General features: G+C 53.2%; 1 protein-coding gene and 3 gene segments (V, D, J or C); 1 reads left to right on the top strand and 3 right to left on the bottom strand.

Moving 5' to 3' along the window:
* Window positions 1-12019: 12019 nt before the first annotated feature.
* LOC134524712 (feather keratin Cos2-3-like) lies at window positions 12020-12322 on the top strand. Its single transcript, XM_063354897.1, has one exon. The coding sequence runs from the start codon at window positions 12020-12022 to the stop codon at window positions 12320-12322; it is 303 nt and encodes a 100-aa protein (XP_063210967.1).
* Window positions 12323-14923: 2601 nt separating this feature from the next.
* Window positions 14924-17473, bottom strand: LOC134524711 (T cell receptor alpha variable 1-1-like; the record flags this gene model as incomplete). The annotated part of the segment is given in 3 exon segments: window positions 14924-15207; window positions 16084-16150; window positions 17417-17473. Coding segments are annotated over 3 exon segments (408 nt in total), but the record flags the coding sequence as incomplete, so codon positions are not given.
* Window positions 17474-20989: 3516 nt separating this feature from the next.
* On the bottom strand, window positions 20990-21798 carry LOC134524710 (T cell receptor alpha variable 12-1-like). The segment is given in 2 exon segments: window positions 20990-21345; window positions 21753-21798. Coding segments are annotated over 2 exon segments (402 nt in total).
* A 367-nt stretch (window positions 21799-22165) lies between these two features.
* On the bottom strand, window positions 22166-25510 carry LOC134524709 (T cell receptor alpha variable 4-like). The segment is given in 4 exon segments: window positions 22166-22281; window positions 22452-22515; window positions 24296-24579; window positions 25444-25510. Coding segments are annotated over 4 exon segments (531 nt in total).
* Between the last annotated feature and the right edge of the window lie 1305 nt (window positions 25511-26815).

Raw genomic sequence — 26815 nt, 5'->3', positions numbered from 1 at the left:
GAAGGTTAGCCAGCTCCTCTGGGACCTCCCTGCCTTGGGGAAGTTTCCCAGGGCATTGTGCCAAGCCGGTCGGTTCCTTACCACTACAAGATGCGCTCTTCTGAAGTCCATTGCAGTAGTCGTCTTGTTTGCCTTGGTCAGTTCTCTGAGGATCTTAAATTCCACAGTCTCCTGGTCACTGCACCTGAAATGTAAAACCTTAAAGGCTCCTGCTGTGGGCCCAAGTCACTGTAGCCTGGCATCTCCCTCTCGGGGACTGGAGCCTGCAGCTCCCAAGGGGATGATGACAGTTACACGTCAGGGGCACCCAATGTTCCTGTTGTCAACAGCAATGCAGCCTTTCCCTGGACTGTGCTGTTGTACTAGGGTAGACCATGTGCTTGCCCAGGGGACAGGACCCTGGCTAGCAAAGGCATTTAGAGGTCACACGTGTGACTATGTGAAGCTTGGAGAGGGACTGTCTGTAAAGCAGAGGGCTGTGCTGAGTGTCTCCCTTAACCCAGCAGAGTGAGGGACAATGCCTGTCCCTGTGTGGGGAGCTTCTGCAGCAGCTACTGTTCATGGAGATGTTTCCCTTGAGGAGCCACCTCTATGCACAGGGACAAAAGGGAAAGAAAATCCCTCTGGGGGAAGAGAGCAGTGCTCAGGCACTCATTTGTGACTGAGCAGATCCAGGACACTTGCTACCAAAAGTGCCAGTTCATCACAGCAGATGAGCAGGAGGAACTGACCAGCTCCCACTAGAATGTTTAACGCCCCCAGCGAGAACAGGGGAATGAAGACCCATGGATGCCCCATGCTGGGATCTGCCTAGGAGAAGAAAAGGCACAGCATCTCTTTACATCAACCGCCATGTTCAAGAGGGAAATAACAAAATGGAACCAGCTTTAAGGTGTCTCCATCTTGAGACAAGACAAACCCAGTGGGTGTCGTGGAGGATGGATGTGCCTGCGGTTATTAATAGTGGTGAAGATAAACAAATGGCTAATATATAAATGCAATGGTTCAAGTGTGTGCTGTTTAATCAGACAGCAGAACTTCCAAAGCATTGGCAATAAGAAGACTGTGCCTTCATGTAGTGTGGTATGGGAATATTTAAGGCCATGGTTGCATAAATTGATGTGTGGAACGGACCCCCGAGGGCACTTCCCCTGCGTGTACAGGGGAAGCAGCGCTGCAAGGGCACACCTGACAGCCCCTTCCCCCACCCTCAGCCTTGCACAGACACATCTCCTCCATCCCCTGGGCTCTTCCACAGCCAAGGAAGCTCCCTGCACCGGGGTGTCACGCACTGCACAGAGGTACAAGGCACTGTCAAAGAGCCCGACTTCCTCCAGCTGCAGGAGGCTGTATTTCTCCATGGTGTTCAGCACGGTGGTGAGACGGCCACTGGGCTTGCGGCCAGCAGTTGCCTGATAACAGACCAGCTGGGGACCTTGGCCTTTCCTCTGCTGGTACCAGACCAAGCCATAATAGCTGGAAGTCTGGTAGGTTCATGTTATTTGAAAGTTGTCTCCCTGCTTCACTGTGACTTGTCCTTCTTGCTGGGTGACAGTGACCTGGCCCATGGTGCCTGGAAGAAAGCGAAGGTCAGCAGCTCAGCAGGGAAGGGCTCTGGGAAACAAACCAGGAGTGGAAGCAAGACCCAGGCAGAGAAGGCTGCCTCTCCCTTGTCCTGTAGGAAAATCCTGAGTTCTGGGGACATCCAGGTGGAGAGGAGTTTTGGGCAGCAGCTCGGAGCTCTGAGCCCAGTGTGGAGCTTGAGAAGAGCTGTGCAGTGTCCCTGCTCCTCCTCCCAAGTCCTGTTCCTCCTCCCTGCTCCTAGTGCCCAGAGAACCAGGGAACAGCCTAACCTTTGTGTGCTGGGACCAGCACAACTCCAGCATGTTGAGGCATCTATGGAGCTATGGCAAAAAGATTCATCCTGTTTCACTATGCCTGTCATCTCCAAGAGTTCCTAGCTCCCTGATGAGCGGCAATGCTGAGATGAATGGTAGAAAGAGAGATCCCTGGCTGTGTAAACAGACAGGAGAAAACTGGAAGGCTCGTCAGGCATGTGCCAGCCAGGAGGCATAATGGGACGCCCTGGTAATGCCAGTGGGATGAGAGCATAAATGTCCTCCAGGCAGTGTTGACAAGTTCTGCCAATTTGCATTGGAAAGGGAAAATGTGAGAGTGCTCTCATGCAAAAATGAGAGCTGAGATCTCCTGTGGTGACAGCATGCGGATCAGGAGCGAAAGTCAGAGAGAAAGGCATGAAGGTGAGAGAAAAGCAGGTATCTCTCTTCTTTCTTTTCATATCCAAAAGAAAGAGGATCTTGAGAGAACAGGTTGAAATCCAAAAATGTGAGTCAATATTTCCCAGCATTTTTTTCTAGTTAAGGAGTAGTTCTCTGCATGATCCTGATCAACCTGGCAAGCCTTGGGAGAAGAAGGATGCATTTATAGAAAGCCAGGACTTACCCAGCAGTTGCCCCAGGAAGGCCGTGAGGATGAGAGATCTGACTTGCATGTTGAGACCAACCCACCTGTTTGTGGAGTGAGAGAGAGTCAGAAAACCCCCTCCCAGACCCGAGATAACAGAGCTGCTGGAAACAACGCTGTTGGGGGAGCAAAGGTTCTGGGTTTCTCCTTCCTCCAACAGCAACACCTGTGGCTCCCTCAGCCAGTGGCATTCTCAGCATTTCCCCATGAAGAGTTCCTGGGGAATCTGGGGGTCCCAGTGGTGGAAAGGGACTCGCTCTGTTCCAGCGAGCTCACAGTGGAGTCCTCCCCAGTTAGGACAGGAACCATCCAGCAGCCCGGGGCTTCTGGCTGTGTCCAGTTCTGGTAGGACAACCCACAGTATGAGCAAGGAACCTGGCTCCAGAACTGCTGTGTAGATGCAACAAACCCAGAGATATCAAGGACAACAGACTCCTACACTAGGGTAAAGTGTAAGGGACCAGGAGGGAACAGAACTAGGCATGAGTGGGTCACCTGCGCTCCCAGGGAGCACATGGGACACCCATTGGAGTGCTGCACTGTGAGGGATGGGGATAGGGCAGCCCCGCACCCACAGCTGAAAGGGCATGTGAAGGGGTGGGGGTACTGCAGGTGGGGACCCCTACTCCCACCCCCTTGCCACAGGAACTCCAGAGTGATCCCATGCACCACTCATGGCAGAGAGAACCAACCGCTCATTGTCGTTAAGTTAACCTGACCTGAGTAGGCCCAGACCTGTGCTGTGCTGAGCTGTATATATCACTTGGCAAACTTGGCAACGCTGCCACAAACACGTCCTTGTCTTGATCTAGGAGTGAAGCACTGTGCTTTCATATAAATGCCCTTTTGCTGAACAGTAGAAATTGGGAGCGGTTTATTTCTAAGGAAATGCCATGAAAACTCCAGAGATGACAATGCCTAAGATGAATCTCAGCATGGGCAGGATTTGCACTATGCGCTAAGTCCCAACTCGATCTCCACCTCAGGCTCCATAACTCAGGGTTCCCAGCATTTGAAGGGGCATAACATCACACATTCTATCCCCTTTTACCTTCTGGTACTATCTCCAGCTCATGGTATTTTAGTCAAGACTCTGGAGGCAGACACCCATTCCTAGTGGGATCTATCTACAGCCATGCTGCGCCTTCATCATCAAAAAACTCCACAATTCCAAATTTTCAGTAGGAATTTCCCCTGTTCCAGATCATGTCCATTGCCTTTCGCTCTGTCACTGTGCTCAAGAAGTGTCTGGCTCCATCTGGCTTTTCATGCTCCAGTCATGTCTTAGGAACAGGTCTCTCTTAAGCTTCTCTTTTGAACATTGAAGAAGGCCAGTTCTAGTCTAGGAGGCTGCAGGCTGTTTTCCTGCTTTTTGCTCCTCCTGGAGGTCACAACCAGCCCAACCAGCCCCAGCATGGGAGCAGGGTCCATGGTGACCTGCTCCTGCCATGCAGTGCCCAGCCGGAGACAGGGGCCTGCAACCACCTGAAGAAAGACCCATTTGTAGCCACTCATGTGGTCTCTGTTCCTCCGTAGTGTCTGAAAAGAGGTAGAACCAGGAACAGACAAGACACACCCAGGAACAGTATCTGTGTCTCTTTTGCTACAGGAGTATTCTCTCCCTTCTCCCTAGGCCATGGATGAAGCCCTTCAAGGGAAATGTCTCTGGGAACAGCACCTGCTGTAACCATCCCACCCACAGTCAGACAAAACACCTCTCTCTGGCTGGAGGACATCCAGCACAGCCCTCTGCTTCACAGACATCTACTGCCCATCCCTTCAGGTATAACGGTCTGCCCCTTTGCCTGAAGACAACACCCTCCAGAAGGGTGAGAAGAGAGGATCATCTTATAAACTCAGGGATGTTTCCACCTTCAGGGGGATCAAACACCTTATGGGATTCCACTTCCAGCTCTGGAACCCTCAGCACAAGAAGGACATGGACCTGTGGGAGCAGATCCAGAGGAGGGACACAAAGATGATCCGATGGCTGGAGCACGTCTCCTATGAAGACCGGTTGAGAGATTTGGGGTTTTTCAGCCTGGAGAAGAGAAGGCTCCAGGAAGACCTTATAGCGGCCTTCCAGTACCTGAAGGGGGCCTACAAGAAAGCTGGGGAGAGACTCTTTGCAAGGGCATGTAGCAATAGGACAAAGGGCAATGGTTTTAAGCTAGAGCAGGGTAGGTTTAGATTTGACATGAGGAAGAAGTTCTTTACAATGAGGGTGGTGAGACACTGGAACTGGTTGCCCAGAGCAGTGGTGGAGGCCCCATCCCTGGAGACATTCAAGGCCAGGCTTGATGAGGCTCTGAGCAACCTGATCTAGTTGAAGATGTCCCCGCTTCCTGCAGGGGGGTTGGACTAGATGACCTTCAAAGATCCCTTCCAACCCAACACATTCTATGATTCTGTGAAGTGGAAAAGTTTTTTTCTAGTTTGTGGAAGACATGGGATATTTCGGAGAAGCAGCAGAGACAGGGAAAGGGAAGAATCAAGGCAATTTGGCCAGGAGCAAACACGGGAAGACAGAGACAGCAATAAGAGGGGCCAATCCCATGTGACCATGTATCAGATGCATGTGCTGGCCTGGCCATGCCTGTTGCTCTGCCTTGTTTGTCACCTGCCAGGAGATCCCTGGGAACACAGTTATCAAGTCCAGTTGGGACAGAGAGCAGGGCTGATCCTTCCCTCTGTGACTCAGAAGCCTCTGCCCATAGGTTTGACCACCTCTGTCAGCTGCTCGAGCCACACAGGGTTCCCCGGGGACTGGCTGGAGGTTAGAGGACTCCTGCCAGCTCTCACTCCCCTCAGCCCTCCAGCCCCTTAGGGCAACTCAGTAAATCCCGTTCTGACTCACTCCTCCAGGAGGAACCTGGCATGCCTTGAGGCTGTGCTCAGTGTGTCCAGGACAAGTGTTTACCCTTCCTCCTGGGCACCAACTGCAAATGTGCTGAATCCTGTCAAAGAAGCTCGTGGTCTCACCACTGAGCCCCTGTGGGGAGTGCTTGAAGGTGCCTCTGACCTCAACATGCCCTTCTCCTGCTGCTGGGGAGCTTCAACTCCTGACCCCATGGGTTGACTTTGTAACACTAGCAGGAACATTTGGGCAGGAGTGTGAAATTCGGTAGCTGGCAGACTCAGTTTTCCATTCTATATATCTGAGCTTTTAAAGAGTAAAAGAATGTGAAACCTGTAATAAATAAAATCATGTTTGTTAATCAAATCAGGCTTTCTTAAAGGCTGGTGAAAAATTACAATGTTTCGACTCTTCACATACTTAAATCGCAGGCATCCAGTGTGCTATCTGGTGCGCTTTGACACCTCAAGGCCTAAATCACAGGCATCTGGTGTGCTTTAACACTTCAAAGGGAAGAGCTAAGTTGTGCGATAAGCTGAAAAGAGTCTCCCCAAGGACACTGATCAAGATGAGGAGCCTTCAGCCTCACGACCACCAGGAGGCGGGACAAGACCGACCCCTGTGGAATAATTACTAAATTGGCCAAGAATACAAAAATACAGCATTGTTCACACATTAAGGAAAGTCATAAAATCAAGAGGCTTCTGAGGTAGAATACAGCCGCAGCTAGCACACGAAGAATGCAACACTTGTGATTCCCTGTACAAGGTTGTCTGCGAAACTACACGAGGGATGGAACGGAACACGCTTGTTCCGTGGCATTCCCTTGTGACGAATAGCAGATATGGGGACGAGATGGTACTACGGAACTGATAAGCGGCCTACACGCTACCCGAGCCAACATTTCGTCGAATGTTGATGAAATGCTGTCCTGTTGTGCGAACTTTGCTCACCACAATGTACCAAAACACACCTCCATCCCGGAGGCTATCCGCCCCTGAGGTGTGAACACTCCTCCTTGAATACATTAATCATAATAAAAGTACGTATGACTAAAGTCACTCAAACTCCACTTTGAAGATAAAAAAATAATATAAAAATAGCCCAAGAGAGAGGGAATGTCAGGGAAGACACCATCGCGAAGAATTCCACCGCTGATTTCCGGGATCAGTCGACGGGCTGAGCCTTTCTTCCCCCCCATAGGGACGCCTTTGGGTAAGACTTCAATTACACCGAGCGCTTTCTCGGGGACTTAGAAATTTCTCTAGAGAATCTCTACCCTACATTTATAGCCAGGCTGTATCGTTTATAATTTTGTCGCGCGTTTGTATACTTAGCAATATCTTTATTTGCACGTGCTTTGCAGACAGTGTATTTATCACCGGCAATCCTAAAGAACCTGTATATCTGTTGTTTAAATAAACTGCACTGTTTAAGTAGCTAGCCGTTTCGCTTTCTCACTGAACGCGACCAAAACTTGAGAGAGGCCGTGCTAGTTCAGGAGCACGACTAGACTGAAGGTGCAGTCCACTATTAGTGTATCCAAATCGTAGTAGTTTAATACATATTAAACGCGATTGGACTGATAGTGCTGAATTGGGCATCACTCAGAATTTAAACCTAGCCGCACCTAGCCTCCCACCTCGGTGAGGAGTGTTAGAACGCAAGGGGGTTTATCTTCTGCCAAAACCGCTTGGCCCCGTTTCACGCAACAACCCCCTAGCAACACGTCGCTCAGACACAGAATATACCAGGATTGACACATATACGGGAACCAGAAGAGTATATAATCAGCTACTTTCGGGAAGTGGGTGTGCGCCGTTGGCGGAGCAAAGACTCCCCGGCCACCCAGCGCTGTTTTGCTTGCTGCCGCTTGCTTAATAAACTAATTTGATTAATTGGACTGGTTCCTGTCAATTATTGGGCCACAATCTATAACAAACCCTTTCTGGCTGTCCTTTTCTAAGGCAGGTTTGGCATTGGCAACTGCGCCCTGGAGTCCCCGTGGTTGCAGAGCAGACAAAAGCAGCTGCTCAGGGTTCCCTCGGCATCCTCGTGGGGAACGTCAAGAGGCCGAGAAGAGGCCCCGTTTGTTCCATGTCAGCAGTGGGCGGTCCATGCGGCAGGAGCAAGGGCTGGGCGGCTGCCCGTGGGCAGGTGGATCTCTGCCACCCGCAGCCCTTTGCAGAGCAGAAAGGCGCTGCTCCTGGCCGGGCGCCAGCGGGGCCGGCGGCTGCCATCGCTCCTTGCCGGACCCCGCCGGACACGGCCAGCGCTCCGGGTACCATTCCTGCCCCGGCGGTGGCGGCAGTGTGGCGGGGGATTTCTCTGTGCGTCCCACTGGGTGTACGGGATTGCCACTGCCGGGGCCGGGGCCGGTCGGGCGAGGGAAGCGGACCGGGGCGAGGGGCCGGTTGGGGCCGTTTGGGGCGAGGCGGCCCCGGCGGGCGGAGCGGCAGCGCCTCCTGGCGAGCCCGCGCGGGGCTGTCCCCCCGGCCCCGACACACACGCCTGGCCCCGCCCGCGACGGTTCCTGCCCGGCCGCAGCCCCAGCTCCTCTCCCCGTGGGAGACCCACGGCACAGTAATACACGGCTGCGTCCCTGCGCCGGGGCCGGGCGAGCCACAGGGCGCTGGAGCGGCGGTCTGCCGACACCCACAGCCGCCCCGGCGGGTCCCGCAGCTCTTTGGAGTCTTTGTGAGTGCTCAGGAGCAATGCAGGGCCTCGTCCCGGGAGCTGACAGTACCAGTAGATGAACTCCATGGTCTGTATATTGGGGTGCGAGCAAGTGATGTTGATTTCAGTGCCCTCGGTGGTCTCTGCCGACAGCTCCTGCAGCACCTGGGCTCTGCCCACAGCCACTGCCGAGAAAGAGAAGGAAAGGCCAAAAATCAAGAATGGTCGCCCAGCTCTGATGGCTCTTTTCCCCAAGAAATCGTTACAAAGGGTGGAAGTGAGACAGAGACAGACTGGCACAACTGGGGACAGGGAGCTCATCAACAGGGATGGAGAGTGATCCTGGCATGTGTGGAACAAGGGGAGCAGTCTGGGAGGGAAATTGCAAATGATGCATGGAGAGACAGAAGGAAAGTCAGGTGCATGGATGGATGGATGAATGATGAGAGGCAGAAGGACAGGAAAGGTGAGTGTGTTACAGTGAAGGATGGAGGGATGAATTCAGAAGTATAAAAGGTGAATGCACAGGGGGATGAGTGGATGTATGGCACGATGCAGAAATCAAACTTGTGCCTACATATATGAGAGAAGCAGAGGGTAAGAAGAGAAAGGGACCTCAGGGAGCAGGAAGAGGGGTTAGGGATGGTAGTTGCATGGAGAGATGGGTCAGAAGATCAGCGAGGGAAGAGAGGAAGAGTAGAGAGGTAGAGGGGTTCTTAGAGTGAAGGAGAGAGGGCTATATTGAGGGCAATAAGTACTGCTGAATGCACAGGGGAGGGAGAGGGTGCATGAAAAATCAGGCGTGCATGCAAGGAGGCTTGTACCAATAGAGGTGGTGACGAAAGAGGGAGGAGAAGAATAGGAAGACTCGGAGGGTTTTTAAAGGGGCACAAAAGATGTCAGACGCAGGAGGGGGAAGGAGAGGCTGAAGAAGGAGAGGGAAGAGTTGGCGCTGGGCTCCCCGGGGAACACGCCGGGCACAGCCCTGGACCCATCCACTACCGCCAGCCCCACGCACCCAGCAGCAGCGCAGCCAGCCCTGCCAGCCCTGTGCCCTGGCACTGCCGCATCCTGCTGCTCCGCCATCCGCCCCTCGCTGCCCCCCGCCAGCCCCGGCTCTCTGCTCCAGCCACTCCGCCTCCTCTCAACCGCCTCCTCTCCTCTCCGCCACCGCCAGCTCCGCCCCACAGCTCAGCTCTGTGCCGGCGCTGCTCAGGGACTCCGCACGAATACCACTTTGCCCAACTGGGAAATGGACTCTCCCTGTCCTCCAGCAAGAAGAAGCCTGCACAGCGCCAGCTGCAGCCTGGCGCAGCAGTGGGGCCTTGGCACAGCAGATGGTCCAGCTTCCCATATGAAATCCTACAGATTTCTCCCTGTGCTAGGTGATGTCCATTGACGCTACTCAGTCACTTAGCACTTCCAGTGTCTTCGTCCTTTGTCTCTTTTCTCTCTGATCAAGTAGTTGTAGAAAGCAAGAAGGTCTCCCCTGAGCCTTTCCTTTTCCGAGGTGGTCAGGCCCAGTTCTCTCAGGCTCTCCTCGCACGTCATGTTTGCCCGCCCCCTATCTACTTTGGTGGCCTTTGTTGGACTTGCTTCAGTAGGTCAATATCCTTCTTGGAAGAGGGCACCTCAGCCTGGAGGCAGTGCTCCAGATGTGGTCTCACATGGGCCAGAGGGGCAGGGTCACCTTCCTGGACCTGTGGGCTACGCTTTGACTAATCCAGCTCAGGATGCACTTGACCTTTGCTGCAAGGGCACACTGTGGTCTTACGTTCAGCTTGCTGTCCTTATACCCCACATCCTTTTCTGTGGATCTGCTTCCTAGGCAGCCAGCTCCCAGCTCACGTGAGTGCATGGGCTGGTTCCTCCATCAGATACAAAACATTGCCCTTGCACTTTTTGGCCTTCATGAGGCTCCAGTCAGCCCATTTCTCCATAGGCACAACTCTTTGAGCCTGGTAGTCCAGCCAATTTTCCACCCATTTTATCATCCTCTTAATGAACCCATTCATCTCCAATTTGGTCATAAAGAAGAATGGGAGAGGGTATCAAAGTTCCTTCTGAACTCCAGGTACCCATATCCCCTGCCCTTGCCCTCTCCACAGTGCCTGTTACCTCCTGAGAAAGCAATGCACTTGGCCCTTGGCTTCATGTTCTTTTCATTCAGTACCTGTTTGGGACACACTCTCAGGCCTTGCCTGACACAGCACCAGGCCAATGAGCTGAACAACTCCGTTGGGCCTTAGCTTGGGCATGAGAGGGGCCCTGTGTCCTAACCCAGATATCCCTGACACGGTATTGGAAGCAGATCCACTCAGGGATGGCCAGCACATGGTGGGCAGGATTTCTCAGCCTTCACCTTGCCCAGAAAGCAATCCCCATCCTTTGAACTCTCTAGCACTGGGGAGAGCAGCTGTGTCCTGGCCTGGAGAGGCAGGGAGCGGGGACTGCCGGCCATGCTGAGGTACTCCTGATATTGTCACACTCAATTGAACTAAGGATCCGAAGTGGAGTGGAACCATCCTTGTTGTGGCATGAAATGGGCAGCAGCAGAGTGTCAGCTGTGGAGAGGCAGAAGAAGGAGATCTCAGAAGGCAGGGGCTGCATTTCAGTGCCTCTTCCCTGGACGCATCTCCAGCAGGCTGGTGCCATCACCACTCAGCTGCGCTCGGGCTCCTAATCCTGGGAACCTGCTGCTCTGTGGTGCTCATGGAGAGAGCAGGGGAGATTGTCCTCACTATGACCTGCACATTCCCTCCTGAGGAGGGACAACAAGGACATATACACACACTCACACAGGCTTATGCACACTGGTGTGGAATCATAAACAAATTTGTGCTCCCGTATCCATTCACAAAAAGCTGGCTGCACTCAAAAGCACACAAGATGGAAACACATAAAAATGCACTGTGGGCTCTGCTGAGGACATCTGGGGACAACCACAGCAAGGCTAGGGCATTCTGGGATAGTACAAGGCCCCTGGCATGCCCATGGTGTCTTTGATGTACTCACAGACTGCAAGGAGACAGTCAAAACTGGCCAGTTTCCTGAGGGCAGTGTGAGGCAGGATGTTGTCATAACCTAGCAGCACAACGCACACAGCTGGGAAGGCAACATCAAGTGACCGTTGGGGTGAGCTGAGGAGGGAGGGCAAGAGAAGGATGTGGCACTTCCTCATGCACAGGAGCCCATGGGTGTCTAGGTGAGGACGGCTGGAGCTTCTTTCTCAGAACGACACTTCAAACAGCCCCAACAGAGTGACCTATGTTGAGGCGTCTTTCCTGCCCTGGAACCATACAGCACTTGAGCTGACTCTTCTGTCCACACTGCTGCATTCCTGCCCTGGAAATCCTGGGGCCTTTCATCCCACTGATCACCGGAAGCCTTCACTGGGGAATGGGGAATGTGCGTGAAACAACTCTGGAAATGAAAAGGCAGCAGTGTTGGAAACCAAAGCACAGCCCATATCATTAGCTGTGATGGTTTGCATTCAAGATGAGCTTGTGCAAAAATTGTTACCTCTGCAAAGGATGCCTCTGGTGCTGTGGCAATGAAGGGCAGGTATAAAAGCCAGCCCAAGTCCCTGCTCTCTCCTCCACTTCTCTGGCCTCCTTCTCCTTGGGAACCAGGTGAGTCTGCAGCTCCTTCTCCTTCTTTTCCTAAGTGAGGTCTCTCCTTGATGGACATATCAGCTGATATTGTCTGTGGCCTGTGCTGGGGCTTGGATGTTCTTGTCAGAGGGGCGAGCGTCTGCTTAGTGAGAGGCTGGGACGTGGCAGAGGTATCTTTTGGTTTATGCACTAGGGAAGATCCTCCATGGTCCAGGCTGCTCTTTGTAGGGCAATAAGGACCATGGGGCTCTGGGCTGAGCTTTGAGCTCCCCACTCGGTAGTGGCCTTAGATTCTTTGTGACAGGGAAACAAGGCTGCTTCTCATTCACCCTTGTGCTCTTCACTGTCTGTATTCTCTCTCCCAGGTGCACCTCCAAACCCTTATAGAATGTCCTGCTACAACCAGTGCCTGCCCTGCCGGCCCTGTGGCCCCACCCCACTGGCCAACAGCTGCAATGAGCCCTGTGTCAGGCAGTGCCAGAACTCTTCTGTTGTCATCCAGCCCTCCCCCGTGGTGGTGACCCTGCCTGGCCCCATCCTCAGCTCCTTCCCACAGAACACCGTTGTGGGATCCTCCACCTCCGCTGCTGTTGGCAGCATCCTCAGCTGTGATGGAGTGCCCATCACCTCTGGGTGCTGTGACCTCTCTGGCATTTCCAGCCGCTACTGCGGCAGAAGGTCCCTCCTCTGATAAAGATGCTGGGAAAGACCCAGGGAGATTCCCTGAGGAACTCAGAACATCATGCTGGGCAAAGGATCAGGATTTGGGATGTGTTTGCAGTGTAGCTGAACGGCTTTGTCCTTCTTTCATTTTCCTTGCTTCGTTCAATTCCCCTTGGCAGCAAGGTCCCACCAAGACGTGCCTGGTGGGGATCATCTTTCTCCTCTCCTTCTATGGGGCAGGCAGACAGACATCATGCGAAGACTTCTACATGGTCAAGCACAGCAGACTCTTGACTGCCTCCAGGGCCCCCTACACTCCTATCCTTCATTTGGAATGACTTCCTTTCCATCTTTGGACTCATTAAAGCTCCATTGCATTCAAGCCTGGCCTCCATGTAGTCCTTTCCCTTTCCTCTGTGGACACTGCCCAGGCTGCCAAAGGAGAAAGGTGTTGCTCTGGGGTGGAAGGGGGTGAGGGCACAAGGAGACCCGTCTCCATTCTCAGAGGAGTGGGAGGTTGGGACAGCCTGCAGTGGCTCCTCTCTTGAGCACCATTCCTTGGAGCTAAGGAAGATATTCTGAGTTGCTCTACTTCCAGCGAGCATCAGACCTTGCTTTGATCTGTGTCTCCCCACAAATGCCATGGAAGGCAGGAGACCCTGAGGTGTCAGCATCCCCATGAGCTCTTGAGGAAGGGTGTCCCTCTTGCTATGGCCAGAACTGCTCTGGGGTTGTGCGGTGATGGGTGTGATGCTCCGGAACATGATTTGTTTTGCAGAATGTCTAGAGTGCTAATACAGGGAACGGCCCTTAGGATGGCCAGCTCTACAAAAATGATCCTGGAAAGGCAGGAAAAGGGCACAGGATCCATGTGGGTTTTACAGCTCCAATTAAGGGCACTGTAGCCAAAAGTTCTTTTCTTTCTTTTCTTTTTAATGGTGATTTAAACCATCTACTGACAGAACAGCATCTGTTCTTTACACCTTTCTTACTCCCTTGCTGAACTCCTTGATTTACACCCCAAGAAATAAGGACGTGAAGCTGCTGATACTTGTTCGTGTACAATACACTTCTGGCAGGGTCGTAGTTGTTGACAGTAGAAACGATGACAAGATCTGTTTCCTTTGATGAAAATGATCTGAAATCATGACTGACCAAAGCTGTGTAAACCTTCTGTGGATGAGATATGCACAGTGTCCTGTGCCCTGTCAAGGGGACAACACATTGTCCTGTGCTGTGGGAGTGACAGAGCACTGGCCTGGCTGGCCCGGGGAAGTTGCCAAGGCTCTTTCCTTAGAGATATTCAAAAGCCACCTAGACACCATCCTGGGCAAATGGCTCTAGGTGCCCTTGCTTGAGCAGGGAGGTTGGACCAGATGACCTGCAGGGCTCCCTTCCAACCTCAGCCATTCTGTGATTCTCTCATTCTGTGATGGCAAATGATGTAGCGCCGTTCTGGGTTCCATCATCTGAAGGGCTGTCAGGTTATCCATACTGGTCTTCTCTTTCTTTCTAGTCTTAATGCTAACAAATAGCATTTTAAGGAATGCTGTGAAGAGGCTGAGTGCCTTTCTTACTGTGATCAGTCAGTGTCATTTCTGGTGGCCCAGCCTCAGTGTTTGCAACCTGTGGGGAGTCTGACTTGTCCCAGGTTGCCACACTCCGATGATTCCATGAACTTGTGTATGTCCAAATTGTATTAAGAGCTCCTTAGTTCCATATTCTTCTACTGTGGGTGCTGCTAAATTCCCAGAGAGTCTGTGAGGCTGTGATGAGTATCCTCCCCAACACAGTGGAGTGAGGGGCAACGCCTGTCCCTGTGTGGGGAGCCTCTGCAGCAGCAGCTGCTGTTCATGGGGATGTTTCCCTTGAGATGTTTCCTTTGTTTCCCCCACCACAGTACCCAGGGATTAAAGGACAGAAGGACCCTCTAGGGGAAGAGAGCAGTGCTCAGACACAATTTGATCATTTGTGACTGAGCAGATCCAGGACACTTGCTACCAAAAGTGCCAGTTCGTCACAGCAGATGAGCAGGAGGAACTGAGCAGCTCCCACTAGAATGTTTAATGTCCCCAGCGAGAACAGGGGAATGAGGATGCATGGAGGCCCCATGCTGAGATCTGCCTACGTGAAGAAAAGGTACAGCATCTCTTTACATCAACTGCCATGGCCAATGTTCCAGAGGGAAATAACACAATGGAACCAGTTTTAAGGTGTCACCATCTTGAGACAAGACAAACTCAGTCGCTGTTGGGGAGGATGTATGTGCCTGTGGGTATTAGGAGTGGTGAAGACGAATAAATCGCTAATATGTACATGCAATGGCTCATGTGCGTGCTGCTTGTGTTTTACCAGACTTCCAATGCATTGGCTATAGGAAGACTGTGCCTTCATTTAGTGTGGTATGGGACTATTTAAGACCATGGTTGCGTAAATCAATGTGTGGAATGGACAGAAAACATTCCATCACAGGATCTTGTCCTGCAGATCCCTGGGTGTACAGAGGAAGCAGCACTGCCAGGGCACACCTGACAGCCCCTTCCCCCACCCTCATCCTTGCACAGACACATCCCCTCCTTCCCCTGGGTTCTTGCACAGCCAAGGAAGCTCCCTGCACCGGGGTGTCACGCACTGCACAGAGGTACAAGGCACTGTCAGAGAGCCTGACTTCCTCCAGCTGGAGGAGGCTGTATTTCTCCATGGTGTTCAGCACGGTGGTGAGACGGCCACTGGGCTTGCGGCCAGCTGCTACCTGATAGGAGACCAGCTGGGGACCTTGGCCTTTCCTCTGCTGGTACCAAAGCAAGGCATAAAAGCTGGAAGTCTGGTATGTGCAGGTTGTCTGGAAGGTGTCTCCCTGCTTCACTGTGACTTGTCCTTCTTGCTGGGTGACAGTGACCTGGCCCATGGTGCCTGGAAGAAAGCGAAGGTCAGCAGCTCAGCAGGGGAAGAAAACCACCAGCACATGTGAAAAGCAAGCATAGAAGGCTCCCTGTCATCTGCCTTAGAGGAAAATCCTGAGGCCTGGGGACAGTCAGGTGGAGAGGAGTTTGAGTAGCAATGTGGAGCTCTGAGCTCAGTGTGGATCTTGAGAAGAGCTGTGCTGAGTCCCTGCTCCTCCTTGCTCCTCCTGCTCCTCCTCCCTGCTCCTGCTCCTACTACCCAGAGAACCAGGGAACAGCCTTTCATGCCTAGTGTTTGCATGCTGGGACCAGCACCCTTCTATCATGTTGAGGCATCCATAGGGCTCTGTCAAAAAGATTCATCCTGCTTCCCCATCCCTCTCATCCCTGAGGGCTCCTAGCTCCCTGAGTATATACAATGGTGAGCTGAATGGTAGAAAGAGGGATCCCCGACTGAGTCAACAACCAGGGGAAAACTGGAAGCCATGGCAGACATAAGCCATCCAGGAGGCAGAATGGGACACCCAGTTAATGTCAGTGGGATGAGAGCATACAAGTTCTGCTGATTTGCATTGGAAAGAAAAAATGTGAGAGTGCAGAGAGAGATGAGATCTCCTATGGTGAGAGCAGGTGGATCAGAAGAGAGAGGCAGAGAGAAAGGCATTGAAGGTGAGAGAAGAGCAGCAGAAGAGGTCTGAGGTATCTCTTCTCTCTCCTTTCAAACAGTAAGAGCGTCTTGAGAAAAATGGTGCAAAACCACAAATGTGAGCTGGTATTTCACAGTGTTTTCCTGTAATTCAAGAGTTGTTCTCTGCATGATCCTGATCAGGCTGGCAAGGATTTCCTTGGGGGAAGAAGGATGCATTTATAGTAAGCCAGGACTTACCCAGCAGTTGCCCCAGGAAGGCCGTGAGGATGAGAGATCCAAGCTGCACGTTGACATCAACCCACCTCTTTGTGGAGTGAGAGAGAGTCAGAAAACCCCCTCCCAGCCCCGAGATAACAGAGCTGCCGGAAACAACTTTGTTGGGGGAGCAAAGGAAGAAGCGGGGAAGAGCAGAGATCTGTTCCTCCTGTGCCTCAGATGCTGCTTCTGAGTTTCTCCCTCCTCCAGCAGCAACACCTGTGGCTCCCTCAGCCAGTGGCATTCTCAGCATTTCCCCATGAAGAGCCCCTGTGGGCTCTGCGTGTCCCAGTGGTGGGAAGAGGCTGTTCCCAGTGAGCTCACAGTGGAGTCCCCTCCTCCCCAGCGAGAATCCCCTGCTCTTCTGAACACCAGTGCTGGCTTATATTGGACGTCAGGGGTTTCTTCCACAGTGAAGTTTCAGAACTTTGCCTGGGGGCCTGAGCTCTTTGGGGACACTGTTATTTCCTTTGGGAACAGAAGTCTCTTCCATTTCTCTCACTTCTTCCCATTATTTCCTCAGCTACCTGGGAAAAACAACTCTCCCCCAGATTCCCCCAAACACAAGATGAAAGCTGCTGTGCAGCAGCCCAGGGCTTCTGGCTCTGTCCTATTCTGGTGGGATAACCCAGAGTGTGAGAGAAGAACCTGGCTCCAGAACTGCTGTGTAGATGCAACAAACCCAGAGATGATAAGGACGATTTACCCTAGGAAAATGGTATAAGTTCACCGGAGAGCAGGATGAGGGATGAGTGGTGACACCCACTCCCAGGGAGAACATGGGGCACCCATTGGAGTGCTGCACTGCGAGGGCTATGGATAGGGCAGCCCTGCACCCACAGCTGAAAGGGCATGTGAAGGGGTGGGGGTACTGCAGGTGGGGACCCCTACTCCCACCCCCTTGCCACAGGAACTCCAGAGTGATCCCATGCACCACTCATGACAGAGAGAACCAACCGCTCATTGTCGTTAAGTTAACCTGACCTGAGTAGGCCCAGACCTGTGCTGTGCTGAGCTGTATATATCGCTTGGCAAACTTGGCAACGCTGCCACAAACACGTCCTTGTCTTGATCTAGGAGTGAAGCACTGTGCTTTCATATAAACGCCCTTTTGCTGAACAGTAGAAATTGGGAGCGGTTTATTGCTAAGGAAATGCCATGAAAACTCCAGAGATGACAATGCCTAAGATGAATCTCAGCATGGGCAGGATTTGCACTATGTGTTAAGACCCGACTCGAGCTCTACTTCATGCCCCAGAGCTGGGGCTCCCAGCACCTGAAGGGACATAACATCACCTGTGCTATGCCCCTTTACCTTCTTATCTCCAACTGGTGGTATTTTAGTCAAGACTCTGTGGAGGCAGAGTCCCATTCTTAATGGGATCAACATGCATGCATTAAAAAAAAACAACCAAAAACAAACAAACAAAAAAAAAAACAAAAAACAACCAGAACTCCAAATTTCTAGTAGGAATTTCCCCTGTTCCAGACCATGGCCATTGCCTTTCTCTGTTTCACTGTGCTCAAGAAGGAGTTTGGCTCCATCTGGCTCTTCATGCTCCAATCAAGTGTTAGAAAAAGCTCTCAACTTTAGTTTCTCTTTTGAAGGCTGAAGAAGGCCAGTCCTCTCAGACCCTCCTCATGTCTTCTGTTAAAGAAACACAGAATTAGTAAGTTTGGAAGGGATGTCTGGAGGTCAGTGGGTCCACACACCACCTCAGGAAGCGTGACCTAGACCTGGGTGCAAAGGACCATGTCCAGATGGATTTTGTATTCCTCCAAGGACGGAGACACCACAACCTCTCTGGCCACCCTGTGCCAGGGCTCCCTCACAGTGAAAAAGGGTTTCCTGGGGTTCAGACGGAGCCTCCGTTGTTTCAGTTTGTGCCAAATGCCTGTCACTGGACACCAGGGAGAAGAGCCTGGCTCCACTTTCTTCACAGCTGCCTTTCAGCTATTTGTATGCCTTGATGAGATCTCCCCTGAGCCTTCTCTTCTTGGGGCTGAACGGGCCCAGTTCTCTCAGCCTACCAGAGATGCTCCGGTCTCTTCATCATTAAAGTGTCCCTTTGTTTGACTGACTCCATTACGGCCGTGACATGTACTTCCCTAGTTCTAACACACACCCCCTCACCCTCTGGAGTCACAAGCACACCCACATTTGTGCGTGTCTCAAATACCAACACAGGCCCTCAGCCCATCCAATAGCCCTGCCTGCAGCCTGGGCCCTCTTACCCAGCACTGGGGTCTCTGGCTAGACTAGGCTGTTTTTCTCCAACAGACAGATACATGCAATCACCCGCTCCTCTCACAACCACCCTCACAATTGCAGATCCCTCAGATATTGCCACCACATGAGGCTCTCTAATAGCCATGCACTAGCCTTGAGCTCACTTACCCATCTCTGTCTCAGACTTTAGATACAGCTTTTTCTCCCACTCTCTGGATGGGCCAGCTTGAAATATGCTGGTAGAGTCCACATAATCACCCATGCATGTCAGGTTCAATTCACCCAGGAGAAAACACACTGAAGTCCCTGCAGTCGTTGGTCCTTTGACCTCTCACACACACATGTGCAGTGTGGTGCCTCCAGTTGCTGACAGCAAGAGATATGAGCCCTGGGACACGTTCTTCCTTCTCCAGTTGCTGGCACCCAGACCTTGCTTACACCCCAGTCCCTCCAGCCCCGGCACAGAGATCGACAGGGTCTGTGACCAGAGGCCGCTTCTCCAGTTGCTGGCACTGAGACCTTGCAGCACACCCTGGTCCATCCAGTTACTGGCACCCAGGCCTACAGTCCCCATGGCCATTGGTTGTTTGCCCAGTTACTGGCACCCAGATCTCTCTTGCACATCAGTCGCTCCATTTACTGGCACTCAGACCTTGCAGCACTCACATATGGGAAAGGGAGTGAAGGTAGACAGAAGGAAGATTAAGAAAGGATTTATGAAGAAGGTAGAGGGGACTGTGGTGATCGGGCACAGGGCTCATCCCAACAAGCGCACTGACCAGCCGCTGCCTACTTGCAAGTACCTCCCTTTTTCCTTCCTCCTCTCTATTGGCTCCCCTTGCTCATCCCCAGTCCCCTCTTTCCCCCTCACCTGTGACCCTTCCCCTAAGCATTGAAAACTGGTTGAAAGATAGAGCTCAGAGGGTTGTGATTAGAGGCACAGAGTTTAGTTGGAGGTCAGTAACAAGTGGTGTTCCCCAGGGGTCAGTACTGGGCCCAGTCCTAGTGAATATATTCATCAATGACCTGGATGAAGGGATAGAGTGCACCCTCAGCAAGTTTGCTGATGATACAAAACTGGGAGGAGTGGCTGACACACCAGAAGCCTGTGCTGCCATACAGTGAGACCTGGAAAGGCGTGAGAGCTGGGTGGAGAGAAACCTTATGAAATTCAATAAGGGCAAGCGTAGGGTGCTGCACGTGGGGAGGAATAACCCCATGCATCAGTACAGGTTGCGGGCTGACCTGCTGGAGAGTGGCTCAGTGGAAAAGGACCTGGGAATCCTGGTGGACAACCTGGCCTCAGACATGAGCCAGCAATGCGCCCCGGTGGACAAAAAGGCTGATGGCATCCTGGGGTGCATCAAGAAGAGCGTGACCAGCAGATCGAGTGGAGGTCATCCTTCCTCTCTACTCTGCCCTGGTGAGGCTGCATCTGGAGTGCTGTGTCCATTTCTGGGCTCCCTGGTTCAAGAAGGACAGGGAACTGCTGGAGAGGGTACAGCAAAGGGCTACCAAGATGATTAGGGGACTGGAACACCTCTCTCATAAAGAAAGGCTGAGGGACTTAGTATGGCAAGAGCCTTGTGCACAGAGGGACAAACTAGAGCCCAGAAATGCACATCCTGGAAATGCAGCCACCAGTGGTTTTCTGTTGGGCAGAGAACCCAGAGGGACTCAGGGACACAGGCATCGCCCCAGCCAAGTACTAGTGAGTGCTCAGGGCTGGAGGGGAGACATGAAAAGCAGGCGGACAGCTCAAGTGGTTGAACAGGGAATCTTGTCCAATGCCTGGTTGATGGGTCCTGCTCACATGTCTAAGCTTTGCCTGATCCCCAGACATAGGGCCAGGAAGTCATTTTCCCACTTTGGGCTTCTGTACCTGGGAAGTAAAGCGACATGAGCAGTCATGTCTCCTACCAAGAGCCCCCTTCTCACACAGTGGTCATTGAGGGACGCTCAGGAAAAGTTATAGCTGAAGAAGCCTCTGGGATGCTTCTCCTGAACACTCACTGCTGTGTCCCACTCAGTCTCAGTGGCTCAGGGGTGTCCCTGAGCCTGCTGTGGCAATGCACCCTCGTGGCAAGGCAGGCCAACAGCATCCTGGGCTGCAGCAGGAAGAGAATCACCAGCAGGACAAGGTACCTGACCCTTCCTCTCCACTCAGTGCTGGTGAGGCCACTTGTGGAGTGCTGGGTCCAGTTCTGGGCTCCCCAGTACAAGAAAGATACTGGAGTGAGCACAGCAAAATAGTGGATGGACTGGAGCATGTTTCCTCTGAGGATGGGCTGAGAGGGCTGGCAGTGTTCAGCCTGGGGAAGAGAAGGCTTGTGGGAGATCTTGGCAATGTGTGTAAATAGCTGATGGGAGGGAATGAAGAAGAGACTCTTCTCAGTAATGCCCACTGATGGGAGAAGAGTGAGTGCCCACCAGCAGAAAAACCAAAATGAACGTAGTCCTGGGAAACCTGCTCTGGCTGGCCCAGCTTTAACAGGGACTGCATGATCTCAAAAGATGCTTTTCAACCTAACCAATTCTCAGATCCTCTCCCTGATGCATAGACTGTGCAGACAGAGACCCAGCCTCACCACAGCACCCGGGTGTGGTTCCTGGGCAAGATGAGCTTAGAGCTCCATGCAAGCAGTGGTGGGGAGGGAATCACTCCCCAGGGTACACCCTCCCCTTCTTGTGCAGTGCTGCACACTGAGGGCACAGATGTGGGTTCAGTGCGCAGAGGTAGAGAGCGTTGTCCTGGAGCTCGGCATCGCGCATATGCAGAAGCACCTGGGAGTCCTCTGCAGACAGCATGGAGGAGAACCTCCCTGAATCCACATGAGCTTTGTATTTGCTCACCCACAACAGCATCTGAGGGGACTGCTTTGGGAGCTGCTGGTACCAGTAGGTGAAGGCACCGGAATAGTTGGTGGAGAAATTGCAGTGCAGTGTTGTGTCGTATCCTGCCTGGATGGTCCTTTCTGGAGGGAATTGGAGCACAGAGTCCTTCTGTGCATGACCTGTAAAGGAATTCCAACATTCCTTGCATTGACCCAGCCTTCCCCTAGAATTTCAACCATCCCTACACAGGCTGGCAGCATTTGGTCAAATACACCTGGGAGAGAAGTTTCCATTTCCAGTGTAGGACTCTACCCAAGCAGCTCTCTCTTTCTCTAAACACCCGTGCAAAAATAACCCATAGAAAGGTTCTTGCGAGCACTGAAAGGCATGTGCAGAGTCTTCGTCCTCCTTCCATACCCATTACAGCTGACATCTCCCAGATGATTTTCCATTCCCACCTGTACTCCCTGCTCTCCCTGTGGAATGAATCCCAGTTTCCTGCAGAGTCAAACTCAAATTTCTTCTCCCACCACTGGCACAACAACCTCTTGCCCTGCTCCTCCCCAGCCTGAACCTTGTGTCTCACCAAAATATGCCAGTCCCACCAGAGCTGCCAGGAAAATCAGGACCATGTCACACTCTCCCATGCACCCCGTGTCAAAGCATGTCACAGGAAGCGGGAGTTGAAGCTTGAGAGTTCACCACTTCTCCTCCCTCTGCCAGCCCAAAGCACCCACCAACCCTCAGCACAGGGGGTGGAGCAAAACCCTTTCTCTGCTGCTGCAGACAGGAGTTTGGGACTGTCTGGCTTGGGACTCCACATCTCTGCCACGAGGAGGCTCTGCAGAGAGACTAATTGAAGTTGTTAAAGTGCTCAGCCCAAGGAACGAAACCAAACTGTGACCCTAATTTTACAAGTGCCAAGGGGAGGTTGTTCAGCACGGGAAGGCTCGTCTTTGGGAAGTCAGGCCACAGCCAGGCTTCTCACAGTGTTCCATGTCAGAAGGTGCTTGAGCATCCCCTCAGGCAGACATAGCTTGGTGTAGAAGCGCTGCCTCTCAGCTCCAGGTCACACTGCCAAAGGGACCTGAGGACCGGAAAACTCCTGTGGAAGCCTGAAGGAAGAGAGCAAGCAGTCTGTTGTCAGAGACTAGGAGGCTGCAGGCTGTTTTCCTGCTTTTTGCTCTTCCTGGAGATCACAACCAGCACAACCAGCCCCCAGCATGGGAGCAGTGAACTTCTCCTGGCATCCACTGCCCAGCCAGGGAAAAGGGTCTGCACTCACCTGTCATGGGGTTTGAGAGAGGAACTTTTGCACTCATGATGTGGTCCTTGTGCCTCGGTAGTGTCTGAAAGGAGGCAGAACGAGGAATGGCCAATAGCACCTAGATCCAGGTGTCTGACTCCCTGTCCCTACAGGGTTTTCTCTCCTTTCTCCCAAGGCCATGGATGAGACCTTTCAAGAGAAATGTCTCTAGGAAGAGCACCTGCTGTAAACATCCCACCCACAGTAAGACACACCAGCTCTCTTGGCTGGAGGACATCCAGCACAGCCCTCTGCTTCACAGACATCAAATCCTTCTTCATTCAAGTATCACAATCAGCCACTTTCTCTAGGGATGGCACCCTCCAGAAGTGTGAGAAGAGAGGATCATCACAAAAACTCAGGGATGTTTCTGCCTACAAGGGGATCAAACGCCTTATGGGATAGGGTCAAAAAGTATTTGGGGATTGTGTGTGACATGGGATGTTTAGGAGAAGCAGCAGAGATGGGGAAAGAGAGGGATCAAGGCCATTTGGACAGGAGCAAGTGTGGGAAGACAGATGGAGAAAGCGATGAGAGGGGCTAAAGTGTGTGAGCATGTGTCTAATGTGAGTGCTGGCCTGGCCATACCTGTTGCTCTGCCTTGTTTGTCACCTGCCAGGAGTTCCCTGGAAATAAAGCCATCAAGTCGAAAGAAAATAAGGAGCAGGGCTGATCCTTCACTCTGTGCCTTGGAAGCCTCTGCCCATGGGGTTTGACTACCTCTGTCAGCTATTTGGGACACACAGGGTTCCCCGGGGACTGGCTGGAGCCCACAGTCTCTTGCCAGAGGCCTCCTGCCAGCTCTCACTCCCCTCAGATCTCCAGCCCCTGAGGGCAACTCAGCAAATCCCTTTCTGACTCACTCCTCAAGGAGGAACCTGGCATGCCTTGAGACTGCGCTCAGTGTGTCCAGGCCAAGCGGTTTACCCTGCCTCCTGGGCCTCAACTCCAAAGGTGCTGAATCCTGTCAAACAAGCTCCTGGTCTCACCACTGAGCCCCTGTGGGGCGCGCTTGAAGGTGCCTCTGACCTCGACATGCCCTTCTCCTGCTGCTGGCGAGCTTCAACTCCTGACCCCATGCAACGACTTTGTAATGTCAGCAGGAACATTTTGAAAGCTCTGCGAAAATGTGGGGCTGGAGGACTCAGTTTTCCATTGTATATCTGAGCTTTCACAGAGCAATGAAATGAGAAACCCTTTCTGGTTCTCCTTTTCTAAGGCAGGTTTGGCATTGGCAACTGTGCCCTGGAGTCCCCGTGGTTGCAGAGCAGACAAAAGCAGCTGCTCAGGGTTCCCTCGGCATCCTCGTGGGGAAAGTCAAAAGGCCCAGAATAGGCCCTGTATGTTCCATGTCAGCACTGGGCGGTCCGTGCGGCAGGAGAGAGGGCTGGGCAGCTGCCCGTTGGCAGGAGGATCTCTGCCGCCCGCCGCCCTGTGCAGAGCAGAAAGGCGCTGCTCCCGGCCGGGCGCCAGCGGGGCCGGCGGCTGCCATCTCTCCTTGGCGGGCCCCGCCGGACACGGCCAGCGCTCCGGGCGCCATTCCTGCCCCGGCGGTGGCGGCAGTGTGGCGGGGGATTTCTCTGTGCGTCCCACTGGGAGTGCGGGGTTGCCGCTGCCGGGGCTGGTCGGGCATGGGAAGCGGCCCGGGGCCAGGGGCTGGCTGGGGCCGTTTGGGGCGAGGCGGCCCCGGCGGCCGGAGCGGCAGCGCCCCCTGGCGGGCCCGCCCGGGGCTGTCCCCTCGGCCCCGACACACACGCCCGGCCCCGCCCGCGCCGGTTCCTGCCCGGCCGCAGCCCCGGCTCCTCTCCCCGTGGGAGACCCACGGCACAGTAATACACCACCGCGTCCCCGCGCCGGGGCCGGGTGAGCCACAGGGCGCTGGAGCGGCGGTGTGCCGACACCCACAGCCGCCCCGGCGGGTCCCGCAGCTCTTTGGAGTCTTTGAGAGTGCTCAGGAGCAGTGCGGGGCCTCGTCCCGGGAGCTGGCGGTACCAGTAGATGTAGTAGGAAAGCTTTATGTTGGGATACGAGCAGTTGATGCTGATGCCGGTGCTCTCGGTGGTCTCTGCCGACGGCTCCTGCTCCACCTGGGCTCTGCCCATAGCCACTGCTGAGAAAGTATAAGAAAAGGCCAAAGATCACCTAAGAGCAACCATCTCTGATGGCTGTTTTGCCAGAAAAATCGTCAGAAAGAGTGGCATGTGGATAGAGCTGGACTGTAACAAATGGGGACCATGTGGCTATCGAGAGTGATGCTGGTGTGAGTTTGTGGAGCAAGGGGACAAGTCTGCAAGGGACTTTTTAATGGATGCATACAGAGTTAGAATGAAAACTAGGTGGAGGGATGGATGCATGGATGCATGGGTGGATGGATGCATGGGTGGAGAGAAGAAGGGGAGACAGGAAAGTTGGAAGTGTTACAGTGAATGATGAAGGGCTTAATTGAGAAGAAGAATAAATGCAGAAAGCGCAGGGGGATCAGAGGATATATGGAATAATGGCACGGTGCAGAAAAGACAATTTGTGGTTATGGATATGAAGGAAGCAGAGAGAAAGATGAGAGAGGGGTCTCGAGGAGTAGGAAGAGGCTTCGGAGATGGTAGATGCATGGAGACATGAGTCAGAATATGAGTGTGTGAGTGAATAAAGAGCAGACTGGGAGAGGGCTTGTTACAGTGAAGGAGAGAGGTCTATATTGAGGGCAATAAGAACTGCAGAATGCACAAGGGAAGGAGAGGGTGCATGAAAAATCAGGTGTACATGCAAGGAGGCTAGTACCGACAGAGGTGGGGAAGAAAGAGGAAGAACAGGAAGAGGGGACTCGGGGGGTTGGAAAGGGGCACAAAAGATGGCAGAGAGTCAGGAGTGGTAAAGAGAGGCTGAAGAAGGAGAGGGAAGAGTTGACGCTGGGCTCCCTGGGGCACCCACTGGGCACAGCCCCGGCCCCATCCGGCCCTGCCACCCCATGCACCCAGCAGCAGTGCGGCCAGCCCCACAAGGCCGCCTCCTCTCCACCGCCTCCTCTCCGCTCCTGCCATCTGCCGCCAGCTCCGTCCTGGGGCTCAGCTCTGCGCCGGCACCGCCCGGGGGCTCGCTCCTGCTCAGACCGCTCAGGGTTTGCTGCTTTTCCCAGCTGGGAAATGGACTCTCCCCGTCCTCCAGCAAGAAGAAGCCTGCACAGCGCCAGCTGCAGCCTGGCACAGCAGCGGGGCCTTGGACCAGCGCATGGACCAGCTTCCCAGGGTTCTCTCCGAGCCCATGGACTGGAACCAGCAGCCACTCGTTTCCTGCAGCTGGGAGTGAGGCAGCTGAGAGCCTCTTTTCAGCTGCTGCTTTGCAGCCCCAGCACAATGCCTAGGAGTTGTGTTGGGGCAGAGGGAGTGTGAGGACAAATGTGCCCATGGGCGGGCAGGGATCACGGAGGACAGGGGTGGTGGGGAATCACAGTGTCAGAATGTAGGTGAGAAGGGATCTCCAGAGGTCATCTGTAACAACCCCTGCTTAGAACAAATCCGGTTGCTCAAGGTCACATTCAGCCCAGCCTTGAACACCTCCCAGGATGGAGATTGCACAGCCTCCCTGGGAAACCCCTTCCTTGATTCACTATTTCTTTTAGCCTACTGCTTCACGAGAATTCCCCTGTTTCAGCTGATGTCCATTGCCTCTACTCCTGTCATTGAGCACTTCCAGAGGCAAGGCCCGTCTACTCCTTCTCCTCTGAATATGTGGTTCCTCGACCCGTTCAGAACACTTTACCTCTACACAGCTCAGTGTAGCAACTGTTCCCCCTGAGTCAGTGTTTGCCAAAGCCTTGCTGGGAGTGCTCTCCTTCCCACCTCTCATGTTGCTCAAGAAATCAAGAAACAGTGTTGGTCCTACTGCTGATCCCTGAGAGACCCCACTAGTACCTGACTGCCAGCTGGGCTTTGCACCACTGCTCACAATTCTTTCTGCATAACACTCCAGCCAATTTTCCTCTCACCTTATCATGCTCCAACCCATTTATCCCCAATTTGGCTCTGAAGGAAGTAGGAGAGAGGCTGTCAAAGGTCTTGCTAAACTCTATGTACATTCATGTCCTGCCTTTCCCTTCTCCACAGTGACTGTTACCTCCTGAGAAAGCAATGAGCTTGGCCATCAGCTCCTCAGCTGGGAAGCACCTCCATGGAGAGGGAAACCAGCCCTGGCTGAGCTCCCCTGGAGGAGTTCCCTGGCACTCATCTCTATGGGGTCACTACAGGGAAGTGGAGGAGCCCTCAGCTGCGTCATCTCCAAGCTGGATGTGAGTCCAGGCAGACAAACATTCAGACAGGGATATGGGCTCAGGAACTTTCTGTACTGTG

Source organism: Chroicocephalus ridibundus, chromosome 17, assembly GCF_963924245.1.
Source record: "Chroicocephalus ridibundus chromosome 17, bChrRid1.1, whole genome shotgun sequence".
Classification (NCBI taxonomy): Eukaryota; Metazoa; Chordata; class Aves; order Charadriiformes; family Laridae; genus Chroicocephalus; species Chroicocephalus ridibundus.
The sequence above is the reverse complement of the archived record's forward strand: the minus strand, read 5'-3'. Positions and strand labels throughout refer to the sequence as shown.